The sequence below is a fragment of the Rhinolophus ferrumequinum genome, chromosome 9 (assembly GCF_004115265.2).
Source record: "Rhinolophus ferrumequinum isolate MPI-CBG mRhiFer1 chromosome 9, mRhiFer1_v1.p, whole genome shotgun sequence".
In the NCBI taxonomy this organism is placed as follows: domain Eukaryota; kingdom Metazoa; phylum Chordata; class Mammalia; order Chiroptera; family Rhinolophidae; genus Rhinolophus; species Rhinolophus ferrumequinum.
Window position 1 is genome coordinate 12,828,547 of NC_046292.1, and position 21,570 is coordinate 12,850,116.

The 21,570-nt window shown below is 44.1% G+C and overlaps 1 protein-coding gene across 1 annotated transcript in view; it reads right to left on the reverse strand.

Moving 5' to 3' along the window:
* Positions 1-21,570, reverse strand: part of UBR4 (ubiquitin protein ligase E3 component n-recognin 4) — a 122,506-nt gene that overhangs the window by 38,359 nt on the left and 62,577 nt on the right. Inside the window, exons 59-74 of the mRNA XM_033115099.1 lie at positions 21,065-21,202; positions 20,061-20,235; positions 13,671-13,767; positions 12,921-13,028; positions 12,345-12,461; positions 11,188-11,397; positions 9,291-9,440; positions 7,844-8,071; positions 7,040-7,118; positions 6,098-6,346; positions 5,105-5,273; positions 4,458-4,602; positions 3,409-3,494; positions 2,623-2,710; positions 2,170-2,363; positions 335-574 (exon numbers count right to left, since the gene is read on the reverse strand). Coding sequence (XP_032970990.1) covers positions 335-574; positions 2,170-2,363; positions 2,623-2,710; positions 3,409-3,494; positions 4,458-4,602; positions 5,105-5,273; positions 6,098-6,346; positions 7,040-7,118; positions 7,844-8,071; positions 9,291-9,440; positions 11,188-11,397; positions 12,345-12,461; positions 12,921-13,028; positions 13,671-13,767; positions 20,061-20,235; positions 21,065-21,202 — 2,473 coding nt within the window. The remainder of the gene's footprint in view (positions 1-334; positions 575-2,169; positions 2,364-2,622; positions 2,711-3,408; positions 3,495-4,457; positions 4,603-5,104; positions 5,274-6,097; positions 6,347-7,039; positions 7,119-7,843; positions 8,072-9,290; positions 9,441-11,187; positions 11,398-12,344; positions 12,462-12,920; positions 13,029-13,670; positions 13,768-20,060; positions 20,236-21,064; positions 21,203-21,570) is intronic.

The window sequence follows — 21,570 nt, forward strand, 5'->3', positions numbered from 1 at the left end:
TGTACTGTAGAAACCACTGTAGGGACTACTGGGGGACAGCAACAAATAGGTGAGGAAGACTTCAGCAACCAGGTAACAAGAAAGACCCAGAACTAAACTTAGGAACCTCCTGTCCACCACAGGACGGGCAGACACACACAGACACACACACACACGCCACTCTTCCTCTTCCCTCCTCCTCCTCTCTCTATCCTTGGACTGACTCCACATGCTACACACCCGTAATCCTCTAATCACTGCAATGACACCAGACACTGCAACTGCCCACACTGAGACTCATGGGAAGATAGCAGGAATGTACACGGCGTGGCCTGGGCGACGACCACTCGCTTACCTGCATTTGTGACACTGGTAGACATTCTCTCCGCAGTTGCCGCAGACCCCTGGGTTGGCAGGGACTGAGGCGCTGCAGCGTGGGCACTGGAGGGTCTCTGTGGAAGCCTGGTAGTTTTCATAGAAATCTGCGAACTCGATCATCAGGTTGGAGGCCACAATGGGCAGGGGCAGGTCAATCTTCACCTCTGTCTGCCCAGGGGTCAGCTGAACCTTCTTGGCTTTGTGCCAACGGGCCGGCCTAGGAGACACCGTGTAAGGCAGAGGGGCAGAGGGCCTAGGAGTCTCTCACTGAACCCTCAGTGATGCCAGTCTGACGAGACAAACGGAAGGACTGTCCCTATGTATTCTGCTAAGGCCATAAAGTGATTACTCCAAGAAAAGGAAATCTGGCAAATAACAGTCACCTAATTTTAAAAATATTTCCCCACTGCCTCTATATAAAAGGATAAAAGATACAAGTGCTTCAAGATGCTCCTTATAATTTTTGAGATCCCAGAAAAATGACAGACATGCTTATCGAGGGAAGACTTTACTCCCCAAGCATGCCACACAGAAGCCTGCAATTCCGAGGGGTACCATGCTGATGACTGTCTTACGTCCCCATCGTTGACAACTACCCTGGGACGATAAAGCTCAGGTTGCTTTAAAGAGGCAGAGGGACATATCAGGATCTGGACCAAGTGCCAAGGAGAGCCACAAAGAGAAAAAAACATGTCATAATTTAGGGGTAATTAAACTAATGTAATTAGAGCTAATATTTACTGAGCACTTACTATGTGCTGTTCTCAGCACCTTATGTATACTAACTCATTCAGTCCTTAAAATAACAACCTAAAGTGAATTAGCTCCACTTTAGTGTTAAGGAAACTGAGGCTAATAACCCCTCCACGGTCAAATAGGGAGAAGAGCTGTGAGGTGAATCCACAGTCTTATTCCAGAGTCTTCAGTGATTTACCAGCAGGTGTACTGACTACACAGAGAAAATCAAGTCCCATTCTCCAGAAGGGAATGTGACTACACCAATGAACGGCTTCTACTTGTAGATCACCAATGTTAACTCCGCTTTTCAAAGGAAGAAGGGAAAGCTGCCTGGTGGCCATCTGTTGATGTGCTGTATACAGCCCAGCTTCCTTCTGCCTCTTGGAATAATACCAGTACTTCCATTCAATGTGTAGAACAGCACTATGTCCTAATATTCAAGCATCTACCTACGCCCTCTGCCCAACAGCAACGCCCGAGACATCAACAACTGATCTGTCTCTGTAACGGTCGACACTATAACCCATGCTAGTACCTTCCTTGGCCCATACATGACATCCCTCGATTCAAACACTGGGACAGGTAAGCCAGAAACATCAGCAGATAGAGAGGGAAGGTACCATGCAGAAATGGAAGGACTACATACTACAGAAATTTCTGCAGAAACACTGCCTGCTCTGTGAGCAAGAGAATAGTATCTTAATCTAAGAAATGACAACTACTTCCCAACACCAATTTGGAAGGTTTTACATAAAAATAGAACTGCTCTGGTTACCATGGGCACGAGAAGCTTGGAGTCCCGCTCACTCAGCTTCTCCCTCCTAGCAGGCCGCTGAAGAGCTTCCACAGACCCCCGAGGGCTCCCCTGGACACGACTTTAAAATAACCTTTTTCGACACCCTTAGGAACTGATGTTTGTTTCCCTTTTGTCCCCCAGTCATGACAGAAGAGGATAAGAGGACAAACTAGGTCTCTAGGGATGTGCTGCTTTACCCGATTCCAGCAATCGCAGCCAACAACTGGAGTTAAGCCTTACCAGCCTGCTGCCCCTTCCCACGCCTGAGGAGCTCATACTTGTTTTTCAACTCCACGATGGCCTGCACCGTTCGGTTGTTGTAATAGAGGTTGACCGTCCGCACCATCTTGGTCCGCTTCAGGTCCCCAATTTTCACCGTCACTTTGCTGATGGTGTGGCTGCCAATGAGCTTCACCACCTGCTGGGTGGTGGTGTACCGCGTGTCCACTTTAATGGAAGACAGCTTGATATACTAAATACACAAAGAAAGCACTGTATTAGTTCAAGGCTAATGGCTCCTTCTGGCTTCTTCAAAATTCATCAATGTCACCCACACCTCATCTAGGGACAAAATTTCTATTTAAGGTCCAAGCGTGGCAGGTAAGGATTCATACCACTGGTGACCAACCATTTGGAGAGGAACATCTATGTGGTAATAATCAGTCTCTGGAAACGAGAAACCCACTGGCCCTGTAAGCCTCAGGATCGTCCATGTTTAAGATGACACTTACACAAAACGGCACTTCTGGGTTATTACACACCAGGCAGGGATCACTCTCCAGGTAGTAGCCATCAAACTCCACTAAGCCAGACAAGGTGCTAAGGAAGAAACGAGTCTCAGCATAAGGACGTTTTCATTTTAGAAAGCACTGAACTTCATAAAGAAACCGTGAAAAAGCCATGGCTCAATATTCCCCACCCTTGTAAGCACACAAGGAAACGTGAGAAATCCCAACAGGGTGTAGAAGTCACAGGAAGGAAATTTCAAATAATTAACCCTAGATGCCCTCTATTTTTGAGCTGTCCTGAAGTGAGAGGGATCCTAAAAAGTCATGTTAAAATTTGACTCAAAGAGTCACAATTAAATTTACTAAAAATCACTGAACTAAATATTTAAAATAGGTGAAGTTTGTGGTATTTAAATTTTACCTCAATAAAGTTTTTTGGGGAAAAAACAGTCACTATTAAATCAGGGAGATAATGAATTGTTACTTTAACCAATGCTCTATTTTCAAAGTTTTTATTTAATAATACGGCTACTTTCTGTAAACTTATTTGATTCAGACTTAGACCCCTGGAACTAGAAACCTTTCTTAAATTACTGCTTACCAAACCCTAATTCACCAGTTATGTTTTGAGTGACTTCTATGTGCAAGGTCCCCGGCTCCGAGGGAGGGATTCAAAGACCAACTAGCCAGGGGGGTATCAATACATATGTTAAGAGTTAATCAAGGTTGAAATAGCAACTTGAACTATGGACTAAGCTTCAAAGAGGGAGAAAGCAGAACAAAGCTCACTTGTAAATGTTGGAGTTGGGGTGGTTGGTAAGAATATGGTTTTGAGTCCGCAGAATCTCCACAGCCTTCTGTGAATATTCCTTCAACTGGAACAGAAATCAATAAACGACCATAGTTAAAAAAAACCCAAGGGAAAGTCTTAATGGAGAAGACTTCTCTTCTGCTTCCTAGCTGATACTACCCTAGAAGTACCAGACTTCTCAGCCCCCATCCAGAATCATACAAAGCTGGGCCTAATTCCTAATCGTTTCCAGGAGTCTGTCTTCTTTAGAAGTTTCCACAACCTTAGTGACAGTCCATCGTTTTAGACCTTGTGGAGGAAGATAAACTTCGTTTTTCCAGAGAAGCCATGAAATGGTTATCTAACTACAGAAACACTTCTGGGGATGTAATCAGAGCTGCCAGGAAAACCAGAGGAGCACTTTCTTCCCCAAGCAACTTGAATGAGTTGCATTTCCTTCCCTATTTGATCTCCTGCTATTGGCTATGCTAATCTCAGGTTGTGCTTACTTGCTGGTATATACTGTCTATGTAGCATACACACTGGGAGTGCTTAATGTGTATTTAATAGATGTTTCATATATACACGTTAACTCAAAAAAAAAAAGAAGGTTGGGGCCGCTCGGTGGCTCAGGTGGTTGGAAAACCGTGCTCCTAATGCCATGGGCCAGTGAGCTGCGCCCTCTACAGCTAAGACTGTGAACAACAGCTCTCCCTGGAGCTGGGCTGCCGTGAGCAGCCGGAGGTTGGCGTGCGCTGTTATGTGCTGCCATGGGCTGCTAAGTGCTACCACGGGCCACCGTGTGCCGCCATGAACAGCCGGCAGCCAGCATGAGTGGCCGGCAGCCAGCGCAAGCTGCCATGCAGTGCTGTGTGCTGCCATGGGCTACTGTCTGCTGCCATAAGCAGTCGTGTCCTACACAACTAGACTGAGAAACAATGGCTTGAACTGGAGTGGGGGGGCGGGGTGAGGCGGAAGAAAGAGGGTGGGGGGAGAGGAAAAAGGTTATATACGGCCAGTTAGCCTCTGACCATGAATCAGCTGTTACCTTCTTCTCTGTCTGTGGGGTTTTCAAGGAGAAATATCCTAGTAGGTCCACAAACTGGGCGGCCTTACGCCCGTAGGCTGGGAGTTCTGGCCATATGGACCACATCAGGTCAAGCAGGAGCTCCTGTTGAGATTTGCTAGAGTTTCTGGAGGTGAATGACAGTTCACATTATTACCACGCAGCAGACAACCCTGAGGTTCTTCGTCAACAAGGCCCGGTACTGTTTTGGTAGATATATCTATTTCCCTACAACTAAGAGTTAAGTCTGAGTGGCTCTGTTGCTCTTTTGACCATCGGTCCTAATGGGTGTAGCACAGTCCTTTCCTGTCTTCAGGAGGCGGTCTATTCCCATCATCCAACATCACTCAATGGTTTTGTCAACCAAGCTTTGTTAGCCTGAGAGTCAAGTCTGGTCATTTTACAAACGTTTAAACATAGTCTTCTCAGTGGAAAACAGAGCATCTCTTGCTTATGGCATCAGTTTAATAGCCAAAAAGCAGATAACGCAAGGAAGGAATCCGTAACAGTCAAGAGGATTCTCAGGCTGGTGTAAACACTGACACTGTGACATAAAACCAAGAAAGGGCTCCCTCGTCCACTCTGGTCACAGCCCCGTGCAGCCCGCAGAAACCAAGCCCTGGCCCTACCTGTAGATATGCAGAGTTAGGCAGTGGGCCTGCCACCGCACCGAGGAAGAATTGGACTCTAACAGGAAGCAACGCAGGAACTGGACCAAGGTCTCCTTATCTGCAAATTTGTTCAGCTGGTTCACCAGAGCTGTGCACAGCTGGTCCTCCTGGCTGCCTGAGCTCTCACCTGCAAGACCAGGGTGAGACTGAGGCGGACGAGTAGGAAGAAACAGCCCAGGGTCCTACAGCCAGTGCTACCAGTGGAGGCAGGGGAGGCTGTCTATACCGCAAAGTCTGAACTAAACAGTTGTCATTTGAAAACAATGTTCAGTTGTTTAACGGGGGACAAAGGTCAGCCCCAATGAGACATCTAACAATGCCACCAAAAGACCACAGGATGAAGTGCCCATATAGGCCTGGCACTGAACAAACATGATTACACTGCAGGAGGAATTTCCTTTCGCAGGTCTGCTGTCTGAAACAGTCCACATTAATACAGAGCAGCACCGAGATAACTGAAGAATTAACTGGGACAGCGTGAACCACCTCCACTGCTCTCCACCCCCATCACCTGTCCAAACCTCCAAGGACCATGAAAAGCAGTGAAGCAGCAAGATGCCTGCCTTTCTGATGCTAAGGAGTCAGCTAAATCACGTTTGTAGAGCACTTCACAGTTTACACAGCACATTTATAAGCATCATGTCATCTGATGCTGAAAAACGCCACAGAACAAGTATTACTATTTCACAGAAAAAGACACTTGGCCTCCTAAAAATATTCAGTGCACTTTGACCTTTCCTGTCACTGACACTCAGTAGAGGAAGTCACACTGCTGAAGACGTCCCCTTCAATGTAACTGAAAATGGGACCCAAAGTAGACACCAGAGGGCATTTGGGTTCTAGGTCCCCTGTAAATCAGGGTAAAAGCCGCTTCAGAAGAGAATCAACCCTGCGCTCCGACACAGGTGAGAACACACCACCCTGGTCAACAAGACAAGCGGGGCCTCTTACCCTCCTTCTCCTTTTCCTTTTCTTCTTTCTTGCTCTTCTTAGTGGACGACTTTGGCTGTGCTGTGGCTTGTCCGGAGCTGGCGGCCACAGGGGCCGAGGAGGAGGCGGCGGCAGCAGAGGCCCCCGCGGAGGCCGCCAGAGCCGCGAGCACTTTACTGCCGCACAGAGCACAGGAGAGCAGCTGCAGCAGCACTGGGGACACGCCCTCGTCCACCAGGAAGCTGACTTGGAGAAGGAAGTACAGGACGGCTGCGGGCAGAGGAGAGCGGGCTCAGCTCGGATGTGACGACAAGCAGACGCCCACTCGAGGACAGGAGCCCTCTCCCCGTGGTCACGACTGCTCTATTCCCCCCAGCTCCTCCTCCAGGCGCTCTGCTGAAGGTCTGCGTGGAGACTTTATACCCTCCGTGGAAATACCTGACAAGTATCACAACCACACAGAGACTGGCTCCCAGCCGCCACCTCTCCGAATAAGACAGTTCTCTAGACTCCATATATGCTTCCCTAGCGTGACTACCAACCTGGACGTCAGATATCCTACGTTGAGCCCCCACAGCATCCCAAACTTTGTCTACTGACCCTTATCACTCTTTTCAGTGTTCACTTGTCTTCCGTGCTAGGCAGAGTCCTGTCTAACCTCATACTGCACGATTATGTTTCTGTCAATGACAACCGCATGACGGGGGCACATCACACAGCCTAGGTGTGCAGTGGGCTAGACCACCCAGGGTTGTGTAAGAGCGCCGTGGTGTTCGGACGACGACGAAATCACCTCACGGTGCATTCCTCAGAACGTATCCCCACTGTTAAGCGGCACATGGCCATATCTTGCTCCTGGCTGTATCTCTAGCACCCAGTTGAGTGCGTGGCCTATAGCAGGCCTCAGTAAGTAGTTCTTGAAGGAATGAATGACTAGCAACCAAAAGGAGCAGCACTGCTTACAGTCGTCTTTGATGCAGAATTTCTGCCAGTTGACAGTCCGCTGGGCAGCAATCTCGGCACAGGCTTTCAGGTGCTCCATCTGAAATGGAAACCCACCGCCGAAATCTGAGTAACCCCGCCAAGCAGCCCACACGGTACCACACCAGCTGCCTCGAAGGATCTTCAGCCAGCTTTGGATGCAAACTGCACACGGCCCTCTGTGCACACGGACCCAGCGGCCTGGCGAACCTGGGACCAAGGCCCACCCACAAGGCTCTTACTGAGCCTCCTACAGTTGACTCCCCAGCACACAGAGGCCCTGTGTTTGCAGGGATCCTTCGGAGCACGCAACAATGCAGCGGGAAAGACAGACCATGACTTGGGAAACCCCAACCCAGTTTACTTTTTTCTTGCTGAAAGCATAATAGTAAGGACACTAGATTAGGGTTCTGTAATACCGACGACGTTCTTTCTAGATGCTCCTGTGCAAATATATACAATTTACTCAAAGACAAGAGTCAGGTTCACAGATTTCAGGTTGATCCTGTCGGTGACATGAGCAAATGACACTGAGAAGAAGCCCAAGGCCCCCTCCTTGTAACGGAGGAACCACGGCCAGGTGGGGGCGGCCATGGACGGGAAATCTCAGATCCCGAAGCCCAGTCCATGTGGAATAGCACCCAGGCGGGTATTACGGATTCATCTGATCTCAAGCCTGGCCATGACGTTCTCTAACCATCGCAAAGCCCTGTCCTGCCCCCTCCGATGACCTGCTCGGCTGAGCCTCACCACATGCCCTCTCCCCACCCTACCATCTCCTCGTACCAGGCTGATGAGTGTGTCGTACTGCAAGGCGGAGCCTGAGCTGGCGGTGACCACACCTGCCCGGAGGAATATCCCCTGCTCCTCCAGCAGCTTCTTGATTCCACGCACGTGGGAGTCCAGGGTGTGCAAATCTCGGAGCTGGCGGTACTTCTCCTTTGAGCCACAGATGAAGAGCAGAAGTTTGCGGACTTGACGGCGCACGAATGGCGTCTGCTGGATCATCAGGTACTTGAGGGAGAAACAACACAAAGAGTCAATGACTCTGGAACTATATCTGTACCAGCCCCGGCTCCCTGGGTTTTCGTGAACTGTTACTAAAAACTGGTGAGAAATACAAACCAAGCTATTTCCTGTGATCAAGCTAGCCTCTAGAGAACTTTGGTATTCCTTACAGGGGCCAGGAGAAAGGCACAGAAAGGAAGAAGTCAAGGAGGGAAAAACAGCGATATTCCTGTTCCCCTTCAAGGAATTCTTAAAATCTACAGGGAAGTTGGCTTCCACTCCGGCCCACCCAGAGTGAAACTGGAGGGGGAAGAAAACATTCAGAATCTCTCTTTCAGGTAAAAGAGTTGGGTTGTTACATCTGTACAACTGGAAATGGCCATTTGGGGTTTGCTAACAGATGTTTCTTACCAGAGTTCTCTCAGGCTTGCTGTGCCATAACAAGCCATTCTCTCGCCAGGCTCCAAATCCACCCCACCATCCCCTGCTCTGGGGGGCCCAGCCCAGAATCATGTTAACTGCAGTGCTTAACATGCACTCCCTTAGGCTCTGCTAGTGGGGAACATAGGGGGACGCTGGAAGGCAGGAGGAGGACAAAGGGCTTTTTCTGTCTGTCTGTCTGCTATCCTAGCAACAGCCCTTCACCCGGCAGCCTCCACCATGTCTTTAGTATTCAAGGACAAACCAATTCTAGCTGGTTCTAATCATCAGCTTCCTTCAGTACTTCCAGAATCAGCCATGTCACGTCCCCGCTCCTCAGAGCTCCTAAGGCACTAGCAGCAGCCCGCCCACCCCACTCAGATCCACGGGCTTCTCGTCACACACAAGGCTGCTGCTTGCAATTACTATCTCTGTGTTACGGCAACGTTCCCTTTTAATCTTTGCTTCTTCAATGGCTGTTTACCAATCCCCTATATAAAAATCCTGCTGTTACTTTAACTAATATACTTTCTATTTTCTGGACAGAGTCCAAATTATTAAACTTGCCCATTATCCCCAATGTGGGGTAAGTAAAATGGACAGAAACTAAAGTGGATGGCTTGCTTTGATGCCCATCCGCCACAGTTTCAACATATAATATACTCCAGAGGGGCAAGACCTAAATGGTGGGAGGGCCTCTGCTAGGGGAAATACTGTACGAGGGTAAGGAGAAAAGGGGGCCACAAAGGTCGTCGCAGCCAAGGTGTCCTCTCCTCAACTGGCACTGCTGGGAATCTTCACTTACCTCCGAGAGAAAGTAAAACCACGAATGATCAAAGACAGGCGGTGGGATTCGAGAGCTGGTGTCAGCGATCTTTTTGATTTGGTATGGAAGCCTCAGTACCATCTCTGTGAGAAGCTGAGTGTAGGCCTCAAACACATCAGCTGCGTGACCCTGGGAGAAGAACATTTGTGTAAGAACCTGTGATCGACAACTTCCAGGACCACACTTAGAAAAAGGGCTGGTTCACTGCTCACCAGGCTCACCGTGCGTTGGAATTGGTCAATGGCACCTTTCAAAGCCAAAGCCATTACTGACGACAGTTTAGTTTACAAACCCAGCAAGGCCCCAGGCTCCTGGGGCAATTTCATTACACACAAAGGTTACAATGGAGACAGATCTCACTGCTCCTAAACGTTCTAATATTTCACTCTGTGGTTCTTAACAGTGGATTGATTGTATTCTACTTACAAAGACCTTAAGAGTGAGAATGGGAAAATACTGAAAAAATACCAGTGGAGAAAGATTTCTGACTTTCTATGAGAGATATATTCCATTCCCTAGAACGAAAACTTCCATAACAATAAGAAATACTTAAATAAACCAACGGGGCCAGGATCACTAAACACAGTCAAGATCCCGGGATCGTATCACGACGAGGCCAGGCTACTGAGATATTTGAGGACAGTGGACACGACAGCTACCCTGCAAGCTGCGTGGTCCCCAGGAAGAGTCTGCACAACGTGTCTCATCTATCCAATCACCGGTTATTTATCGGCTCCATAAGTCCTCAAGCTTTGAGGGTACAAACAGGAATAAAATGGTCTTTGCTGAAAGTTCAGAGGGAAGACTCCACATGTGTGTACAGGGCACTCAGGGAAAGGCTATCTCGATCAGACTTGACAGCAGGAAAGTGTGTGCTGGGGAAGGTTTCCCCAGGGTCCAATGCTTGTCCTGGGTCTTAAAGGAGTGGGAATTAGTGGATGTGGGAAGGAAGGGATGCAGAGGGAGAGGGACGAACTTTGGAAGGGATGGCATGTACAGAGGCAACACGTCCCATGGGGGGAAAATGCCCGGGTTAGTAGGGCTGCATACAGTGGTCTTGTAGGTGACACAGCTAGAGAGTGAAAAGGTAGAAAGCTGAATCCTCAAAGAACTTTTTGGCCTAAAAGTAATGAAAAACCACCACAGGGTTATTAAAAAGAGAAGGACATGACCAGAATTATATTTTGTGCTTGTTATACCCCAATACTTTTCAAAGCAGTTCTGAATACGCAGTAAGAAGCATAGCTAGTCCAACCCATCTAGCTCCACTGCATGGAGTCAATGGAAGAGAGATGGTAATAATCGTGAACATTCATTGAGCATTGGTATGTGCCAGGCACTGTGCTTTATAAACATCAGCTCATTCAATGCTCACAACAACCCTATAAAGCAGACACTTTGCGAAGACTCATTTTCCAGGTATACAAACTGAGGCTTACTAAGGTTAGATGGAACTTCTCTAAGCCTCACGGTGAGTAAGTGGGAATACTTGTTCCCAGACTCACCTGATCAGGAAGCCCATCTTCTAAAGGGCCTATAATGACAGCAGGGGGAGTATCTGACACAAGGATGTGACCCCCTACTGACAACGTGACCTTGTACCGTATCACTTTTTTCTAAGGAACTCAATATGAAAGGACATGACTGACTGCATTCAATTCCTGAGCTTTACAAAGTGGCAGGAATCAGGGTCCCAGCAGAAGGTTGGCAGAAGCGGTTAATTTATTAAATCATGCTGAGACTAAACCCCACCAAGGAATGCAGGCTCCTTCCTACGCTCCTTGCCCTCAGCTCCTTCAACTCTACTATGACTGTAAAGAGAGGGTTTGGGGTGAGGGACAGGAGCAGTTCTTTGCTATCTGGGAAAAGACCTCACCTTCACATACTGGCGGAGGAAGAAAGGGCTCATGTCGGGTGGGGAGGAAGTAGTATGTGGTTTCAGCAACTGGCTGGTAGCCACGGGCTCCTCGTCGCTCTGCTGGCTCTTCCAATACTCCAGCAGGGATCTGAGCACGTGCAGGCAGTAGTCCACAGCCCCCGAGCTCAGCAGCGCTGCTGCAGTGGCACTGGAGATGAGGGAAGATGACTGGGAGGCAGAGAAAACAGGGAGACGGTAAGAATGGCTGTAAACCCAACTGGGTGCTTGGAGGGAACACACTCACAATAGAATCAGTTGCATGGAAGTGGGTTAATCAGTCTCTTGAGTTAAAAGTTTCCCAACTAGCTCAAACATTTCCCTAACTCTTTGGAATCACAGCATGGTAAGAGAAAACAAACAAAAAACACCAGTTCTCAACTCTAATCTCCCCTACACACATGCCAGAGGCCAAAAGGCAAGGATCAGCCAACCTTTCCACCTGGAGGGAATGGGTTTTCTCGTTTTCCCCTGGACAACTAGAAAAGAAGCCCATTTCAAGAAAAGAGAAAGCTTCCCACTACAGGCACTTCTTAGCAACCCAACCCTCCTGGCAGGGGCTCTTCTCATAGAACTAGCTTCCAAAGGAGACGGGTGAGTGATCACATGAATTAAAAAAGCAGAAGAAAAGCTACTGTAAATAAAACCATTAGGAGAGCCTTGCAAATCCCAGCAAACCCCACAGCTCATAAGCTCATTAAGACTGGATGCAGTTCAGCCTCCATTTCTACCTTCTCTGCTTTGTGTTAATCTCCTTGCTTCCATGCACACACTGCTTTCTCTCCGCCTTATCACCATACCTTATAGCAACATACAGTCAGGGATCCTCTTAGTCGCTCTGCGCCTTGCAGAACAGTCAGTCCCCTGCTTTTCAACAGTGGAACCTCCAAACCCTTGAACCCCTCCCATGGAGGGACTGCTGGCAAAGATCGGGGCTTGGAAGGGATTCGGGAAAAGGGGGAGGTTCTGCTCTCGAAGAGAGGACAGCTTAGAATCTAACTCCTCTGAGCAACAAAAGGCCTTTTCTGACAGAGGACTATGCCCTGTGCCCTCAGCCCTAGCACAGCCAGACGATCCCCTTACCTTTCCCCACACCCAGAAGCTCAAAGCAAAAATACCTCACAAATGGAAGACTTGGATCCGGATTTGGTCCGGGACATGAAGACACTTAGGAGTCTCATTACCACCAGGTGGACTTCGTTCAGGGCACTGCGCTCGTTCTTCTTCGAGACGTCCTGCAGGTAGAAGCGGGGCCCAGAAGCCCACCCTTACTTTTAAGCTCGAGGCATCCTCTGAACAAGACTCTCTCAAGCTTATCAGCGCTGAAACTTCCTCAGACGGGATCAGAGACAAAAGAAGCTATGCATCCATGGACAATACCTGACTACCGAGAGCCTGATACCCTTGGGAGGCCATGTTAAGATATAAATAACTGATTTACTGTTTTCGCCTTGCAGAGCTACAAAAGGTGCATGAGGGCAAGAACGTCATCTTGTTCCTCATTTATGCCCAGATCCAAAAGTATGCCTGGGCCAGAGTAGGCACTGAGAACCTTTTTTGTTGAATCAATACAACGGGAGCCCGCCGTGGATGGTTACCCACTGAAACCAGGGGAGGTTCCTCTAAGAGAGGAATGAACAACTGAGAACTGGTCTCAGCCAATCGCTGTTCCTCACACTATGACTCGGTATTACCTTCTTATCCATGCCCAGTTCAGCAATAAGCTGGGAGAGCAGGTTGTCCAGGGCCCCCTTGTCTTTCTCGTCTTCTCCATCCAGATCTGCAGTGAGCATCAGAATGACCTAGAAGTCAAAAGACAGATGACAAATGAAAGCCAATTCCCTAAAGAACAACTGGAAATCCAAGGTGTTTCAGAAGAAATCCCGATTTTCCTGACTTCCCTGTGAATCCTAACAGTAATCCATGAAAAGGTTCTAAACCCCAAGGTATCCAGAGTTTAAGTGTCCCGAGCCTGAAGAGTCTACTTTTGTATATAGCACACTTGGCATCGCAGAAAATGTTTTTGCAAAACTCACTGATATTACGTCCAACCAAAATGGGTGGCGTTAGGGCACTGTGCTGTGCTGAGAATCAAAGAGCAGTTTTTCCCAAGAGGAAGGCAGCAAGTGGGAGAGTGGTTATCACAAGACCACATTCTAATACTAACATTACTAGAGTCGCTGTAGCCTAAGACTCTCAGGAGTAGACTTTTGCTCCTGGCTCTGTCAGGAACTAGCTGGATGACTGTGGACATTTTTAAAACTTTCTCTGACCCTCGGGCTTCTCTATAAAATGAAGGGCTGTGACTTGTAGTTCAAAACTGCATTCCATTGTTCGATGGCCTAACACCAAACAAAGCCTTATGGAGCCTCTGGCAGAGAGATGTCAGCATGTTTACAGGTGGTCCAGCTCCAATGTGACAGACCCAGTGAGCTGAGGGATACCTGCATGTATGGGATGGCCCGGACACCTCCAACATTTCGTAACTGGGGCAAGGTTTGCAGTAGTCTCTCCAACAGCATCAGACGGACCATGTGCAGCCTAGAAGACCAAGGAAAATACCGGCAACATGAGCTAGTACACAGTCCCTAACCAGCTGAATATATTTCTTTCCTCCTGACAGAAAGTCAGCAAGGCGCACACTGCTTAGAAACAATCCCAGCATTAAAAAATGTTAACAGATGCCTATCTGGTATACCAGAAACAGGATAAATCTCACTTTGTTACAAGGGAAGAAAACCATCCCAAAATACAACTGATGGTACGAAACAGCTGCTTACAGGCAAGTTCAAATGTTCCTCAATCAGGTCCTCGCCGTACTCAGTATCAAAACCAAACCCTCAAGAGTAACCCTACGGTTTTTTCCAACACATGCCCTATTCTGCCTCCAGGCATTATTTTCTGGCATTCTTCTAGCTATAAAAATTCTATATCATCCGGTTGCAATAGTGACCCAACCCTTTCTCCTTCATGCTTCCCAAGTCCTTAGGAAGGCCAGCTACTGCTTTACCCTCTCACACTTTATCCCTCATTTCTCGTAGTGGAAAATTCATTTCAACACCACCCTTCCCACACTGGAGCATGAGTTTTCCCATACATTCAGTTGGCTACTACCTAACCTTCTTCATCTGCAGATGGAGAGATGGTCTTCTGGATCTCTAATGAATATGCTAAATATGTGCCCCTGGATCTCTAACGAATATGCTGATTCAAAAGGACTAATATGAAAATTAATGAATTAGGGTATTGTTGACAAGCTGGTTGGCAGTCTCAGCTAACACACAGTCTTAAACAGATTTAACAGTGCATTTGCTGAATGAATTAATGGATTCACTTTCATAGTCAGTGAACTGTTCATTTTATTTTGCAGACCATGTGTAAGAAATCATATGCCTGTATTTTTTTAAGTGTGATTTTCATATAGTACATATCCTAGCAGGTATCCAAAATATTTTCAAAATAATAAAAGTATAAATGAAAGTACAGTGTCCTACTTGAATAATAAATGATTTCATTCTAAAAAGAACCTGAAGGAATGAGCTTAGTGTCCTTCAGAATCATGTAATACATAAAAGCCCGCACGTGCATCCATGAATAATGAGGCAAGCTGTGTGGGGGCTACAAATGAGTAAGAACTGCTCAGGAATGGATGAGGTACAAGTGAGAAAAGATGAGATGACAGCAGCAGTTCAATACTTTTAGGATAAAACATAAGCTTTGAGATGGATTAAAATTTTCAGATTTGGAAAACATGTATGTGAATGAATATACACACATGAAGGAAAATGTCAACAAAATAAGCAGAGTCTGGACCTCGACCAAGTTCATGCCAGATCACTGGCTTTTCAAACTCTTGAAATTTAACAAAAAAATTTAAACACTCTACCAAAGATTGCAATTTTCTTTTCTTGTGACTTAGAGTAAAAACAACTCAGTTATTAGATAATTTAAAATAAGTCACCTAATTGTTTAATTATTCCCCCAAAAAACTTAACTCAAAACCACGTTAGAGACTTCCATTACCAATATAGCGAGGTTACCTAAATTAACCCTCCTGCTAAAAACAACTAAAAATTCTTTAAAAAATACCATCATTTTAAAAGCAATGATGAATCTCAAAACATTTCAAAGGATTGAAATCACATAGTGTGTTCCCCAACCACAGTAAATTAAATTATAAATCAATAGCAGAAAAATAATTAGAAAATCCCCAAATGTTTGGAAATTTAGCAACTTGTTTCTAAATATCCCATAGGCCCAAAGGCTAAATTACAACAGAATTTAGAAAACAGTTTAACTGAACAGCAAGGAAAATACAACATATCAGAATATGTGGGCTCCAGCCAAAGCAAGGGTTAAAGGGAATTTTTGAGAGAAATACATAATTTCAAATATATATTTAAAAAGAAAGGTTTAAAATCAACAATTTAAACTTTCATCTTATAAAGCTAGAAAAAAAGAACAGAAAATTAACCCCCAAAAAATATGGTACTAAAAAAAAAAGTTAATAAGCAGAGAGGAAATAATAAAGAGTGGAAATAAAATAGAAAGCAGATTTACAAGAGAGAAAAATCAAAGCCAAAAGTTGGTTCTTTGTAAATAAAGTTGATAATTCCTAGCAAGACTGATTTTTGAAAAACAAATGCTACCAATATTAGAAATGAAAAAACGGTACATCACTAGATCCTAAAGATATTAAACGGATGATACAATATATTATGAGCAAGTTCATGCCAATAAAGCTGACAACTTAAATAAAATGAACAAATTCCTTTAATAAACACAATATACCAAATTTGACACATGAATAGAAATAGTTCTGTGTCATTTAAAAAAATGAATCTATAATTTAAAATCTCGCCTTAAAGTCCAGACCCAGATGACTTCACTGCTTTTATGAATTTTTCAAAGAATTTATACCTGAACTTAATACCATCTTACACTCCTCTAGAGAACAGAGAAAGGGGAAACGTCTTCAGTTTATGAGGCCAGAATAAAACGAATGCCAATACCTGACAAAGACATTTCAGAGAAGAAAAATTACAGGCCTCAATAAAATATTAGCAAATCAAATTCAGTGATACAAAAGATAGGACATCATGATCAATTGTCCCCACGAGGTTGGTTTAATAATGGAAAAATAAATTAATGTAATTTACAACCTCAAATAGAATAAAGCAGCAGCATATAATCAACTCAATAGGTACAACAAAAGCAACTGAAAAGCTTCAAAAACCCATTCAAGATAAAAATCTTCCAACAAACTAGGAACAGAACTTCACTGACTGGATACCCATAGAAAACGCTCCACTTAGCATCAAATTTAATGGTAAAATATTGAACCTTTCCCCCCCGTGTTTGGGAATGAGAAAGGATGCCCACCATCACCACTTCTTGGAACACTGTACTAGAGATCTTCGCCAAAGCAATACGGCAAGAACAGGCAATGAAAAGGTATAAAGATCGGAGAGAAAAAGTTAAACTGTCATTATTTGCTGATGACAAGATTGTACATGCAGAATCTATAATTAGAATTAATCTAATTACCAAAGCCAAAATTAGAAGTAGTCTTGTTATCAAAATCTATGATTAGGGTTTAATAAGCACCTTCAGAACGATCACTAAATACAAGCTCAAAATAAAACAATGAGCTCCCCAGCAATTAAGAAATTATCTGGCCAAGAGATTGAATGAAAACAGAATACCCAGAGGGGTAAGTCTGCTTACCCCTGACACTGATTTGGGGGCATTTGAAAACTTAAGGCCGTGATGCTCTGAAGGTAACTTGAGCATCTGGTTGCCAGGACCTCACAGGACATTTGGAATAGGAAAAAATGCCCAGAAATTGCTCCAAGTGGAAAGTTTTCTATAAAAACGTCATAGAAGAATCACAGAAGGCTATACACTCAGTTTAAAAGTAAACAGAAATATATTACTCCCCCCACCACACCACTTCTCCACCCAGGAGCATATAAAAAAAACTGGCTAATTCAAATCTTGACACAGAAAGGAAAAGGGGGTGGGGGAGAAGCTACTGAGAATATAGTCCGGTTTATACATTTATTTTTCCATTTGGTTAACACTTTTTCTGTCCTTATTTACGAAATCTTTGCTAACTCCAAGTTATAAAGATATTTTGTCTACCGAAATCAGTAAGGTATTACCTTTTACATTTATATCGATAGTTCAACTGATTTTTGTGTATAACATCAGGTCAAGATTCATTTTATTCTATATTAATTTCCAACTGACACACTGCCACTTATTGAAAAGACCATCCTTTCCTCTACTGTACAGAAAAGTCATCTTTGTCATAAATCAGGTGACCATGTATGTATGGATGTTTATAAACTCTAGTCTGTTCCGTTAATCCATTTTTCTATCCTTGTACCATTATCCCACTATCTTACTTATCATAGCTTTAAAGTATTATAAAGCTGTTATTGTGTAGAGTCCTCTATCTTTGTAGGCTTTCTTTAATATTTCCTTGAATAATCGTAATTCCTTACTCTTCCAAATAAATTTTAGTATTAGCTTGTAGATTTTGACACATACATAAAACCAGATGAGATTTTTGACTGGGATTATATTGAATCTATATCAACTTGTAGACAACAGTCATCTTTACAATAATGAGTCTTTCAATCCACAAACATGTTATATCCCTTTATTTATTTAGATCTTCTTTAATTCTTCTCAATTAGGTTTTATAGTTTTCAATGTAGAAGTCTTATATAGCTTTCAAACTTATACCTAGATATTTAATGTTATCTGATGCTACTCAAATAGATCTCTAATAACTATAAATAATTAAGCACAGGAAATTTTTTTAAAAAAGAGACATTAACAGACATGGAGAAGAGACTATGATGGTCTAAATTCCACTGAAGTCGAGTCCCAGAATGAGAAATAACAGAAAATGAGACAGAAGCATTGTCCAATGAGATTAACGGCTGAGAATTTTCTAGTTAATAGAAGACACTAAACCCACACATTCTAGCAGAACAAATGTAAACAAACCCATCCTAAACATATCTTAGTAAAACTGCAAAAAAACCAAACCAAAACAAAAAGCAATCTTAAAAGCAGCAGTAAAGACATTATTTTCAAAAGAGCCATAGTTATAATAGCAGGTGCATCTGCTATTTCCACTTTTGGGGGGTTAAACCTGTCAACTCAAAATAGTATATCTATCAAAACATATTCAAAAAATGTCAGCTAAATAAAAACATTTCCAGATGGACAAAATCTGAAATTTTGTAACCAGTGGATCTAAATGACATACTTCAAGAAGGAAATGATCCTACATGGAAGGTCTGAGACACAGAAAGACATGTGGGCACAGAAAGTGGTAAACTTGCGAGTAAATCGAAATATACATTGACCACATAAACTATATAAAACTGCAATAATATCTTGAAAGCTTTAAAAACATGTGTATTTCAAAATTTAAACACAAAAATAATAGTTTCAACTGATAAGCAGCAAAGTCTTCTAAGGAAGACTATTCAGGAAGAAGAGAGAGCTATTAATTTTGGTTTTGGATTAGTTAAGTATGCATGTTGAAAAGATTAGCATAGCTATTGTAAGATTAGAAACGGTGAACAACCTCCAAACTTACAGAGTTGGGGAAGGGATGGAAAAACAGCAAATCAACCCAAATGAGGGCTATAAAGAAGACACAAAGAAACACAGAAATGGGCAGAATAAAAAGCACAAAATAAATGGTAAGCATAAGTTCAAATATATCAATAATTAACATTAATTATAAATAAACTTAAGTGTTTCAATTAAAAAGCAAAGGTAGACTGGATTAAAAATGTTTTTAAAAATAAATTGCAAAGAACCAGAAATCACAAATACCACATTATATTGAACTCATGGAATTAACCTACAAATCACATTAAGAGGGAAAAAAAGATTAAGTAGAAAACTCCTTTCCGTTAAAAAACAAACTCCATCAAAATATCATCAGTTAAACTGAGCCAGAGATCATCTTCATCAAAGGGCTGTTGCAAGAGTTTTTAAGTGGAAGCAGTAAGGTACAGGGAATAAAGGAGACACTCTTTGATGCCCTCTGAAAATCTCTCTGCCTGACTGCTTCAGTGACCTTTTTTTCTGGTAGAATCATTCAGTTCAAAATACTAATCCATTGTTTCTGCACTAACGTGGTAACTGCGGGCCCCTTCAAATTTAACAAACACTATATCACAAGTAAATTCATAGGTTTTTCTTCCTCCTCTTCTATTTCTCTACTCATTTCTTGGTTAAGAATATATTCACTCCACCAATCTAGTACCAAACACCACCAGAATTTGAGGGGGATGCGTTAGGATTTTCAGATTACTTTCAACTTGCCAAGTGCTCCACCACTGGTATTGATAGACATAAATATGGATTAGCTCTGTTACTTCTCTTATAAACACATTGAATAAGGAGCTATTTCTAGTGTATACACAATAACTATCACTGTTGAGAATGCTATAAAATATGTTTATGGGTAATGATGAAACAAGGAAGATTTGAGTGGGGGGTGGGGAGGGAACAACACACGTTTTTAGGCCAAACACTTCCCGGTTACTAAGGGATACAGGGAAGCCTTAAGAGAAAAACCACTGTCTAGTCTCTAATGGATTTGATGTTATTCTAATTAGAACAAAGACAGATCTAGAACACTTGCTAACATTTTAAACTATTTCATGAGTGTATTACCTTTATATTTCAAAAGCAATATACTGTTATCACCACTCTACTTCCTACAATGGATCTATCCCCTATTCCTGAAAGAGTCTCCCACAAGAAAGCCTGGGGACTGAGAACGAGCAGGTCCTGACCTGTTGCTAGTGTGGACATCCCCTTCACCTTCGCCGTCTCCTTCTCCCTCGGAGCCATCTCCTTCCTGGTGCCCAGTGGTGGTGCTGATGGCACCAGTGCTTGAGCTGACACTTCCTGGCCCAGCCGGATGCCCCTCTGCCGTGGCATCACCATAAGCACTGCTCCGGCCAGATACTAGATGGAAATGGTTTAAAAGGCACAAATCAACTCCCACAGCATGATGAAATCCAATGCATCCTGAAGTCAGCGATAGTTAGAAAATGACTGGTAGGCAGCATCAGAAATTTTTTTCTTTTGTGTGAAGCTACGCAAGGATAGAATTCATGACTTTGACCCCACAGCATTAAGCTATGTGACTCTCACGGCAGCCACTCGTCCTTCTACAGAACATAAGATGAACCTATAAGAACGATCTTAATAATCTCAGCTGCTGATAAATTTCCGCCTTGTTTCTAGAGGAAACATACACTGATTTGGGAATCTAGACATTATCAGCTACTTAGTCTCCTCCGTAAAAAATTTTCATATCCAATTTTTAACCTCAGGTCGACTCTTAGGATCAAACCCACGGGGCTTTGTCATGCTTCCTGATTCTAGCGCCCCATCCTATCAGCCAGTACACTGAGAAGATGGCCTACTATATTAACAATGCCCAAAGTATCTTCCCCCAACAGAAGGAGCGAAAACCACAGCATGACAGATTTCAAGGTTCTACCGTAACTGCTTCAGATTAACCATGATTTGGGATTCTGTACGTCATTGCTTTCTTCAACTAACAGATAATTAAAAGCTGCCTGTAAAATATTTCAATATTAACCTCACTGAGCTTAAGCTATCATCACTGAATATTTGAAACTCTAGGGGTGAGGTCACATGAATTCCCTAAGACTTTCAATGAGTCCCCAAAGCTTCCTTCTGCTGAAAGCAATCCCAGGCCCAGGCAGGGCTTCCTACTTTGTCCCCACCCTCTGCCCAAGGAGACCACGACCCCAGGCCATATTACCGCTGTGCTCGCCAGCCACTGAGTCCACTGCACTTCCCCCGCTCTCCGAGCCCACACTACCACCATGGTCAGCAGGAGAGGTCCGCAGGGTAGAGCCATCAGTCGCTGCTGTGCTGCCCTCGTCATCTGAGGCTGGAGCTGAGAGAGTAACGAGAGCTGTTACAGGTAAAAACCCCTCCTTGGGGCAAAAGCATCAAACCACATAGTGCAGAGGACACAGTGCAGTTTACCTATCCTGTCGTTGAAGGAAAAAGGGAAAGATTTGCTTTGCTGATTAATCACTAACAGGAACAAACACTATACACAGTGCATTGCGAACAGTACTCAGACAGAAGTAAAGACCCAGCTCACTGGGCATTTCCTTCGCGTTACATCACGATGCAAACAGAACAGTGCCAAGATTCAGTACGAATCTGTGACATGGACCCTCAGTTTTCTAGATGAAATGCTTCATGGTCACCATTGTGTAGGTGTGACTGACACCTGCTGAGACCAGAAACTAGCCA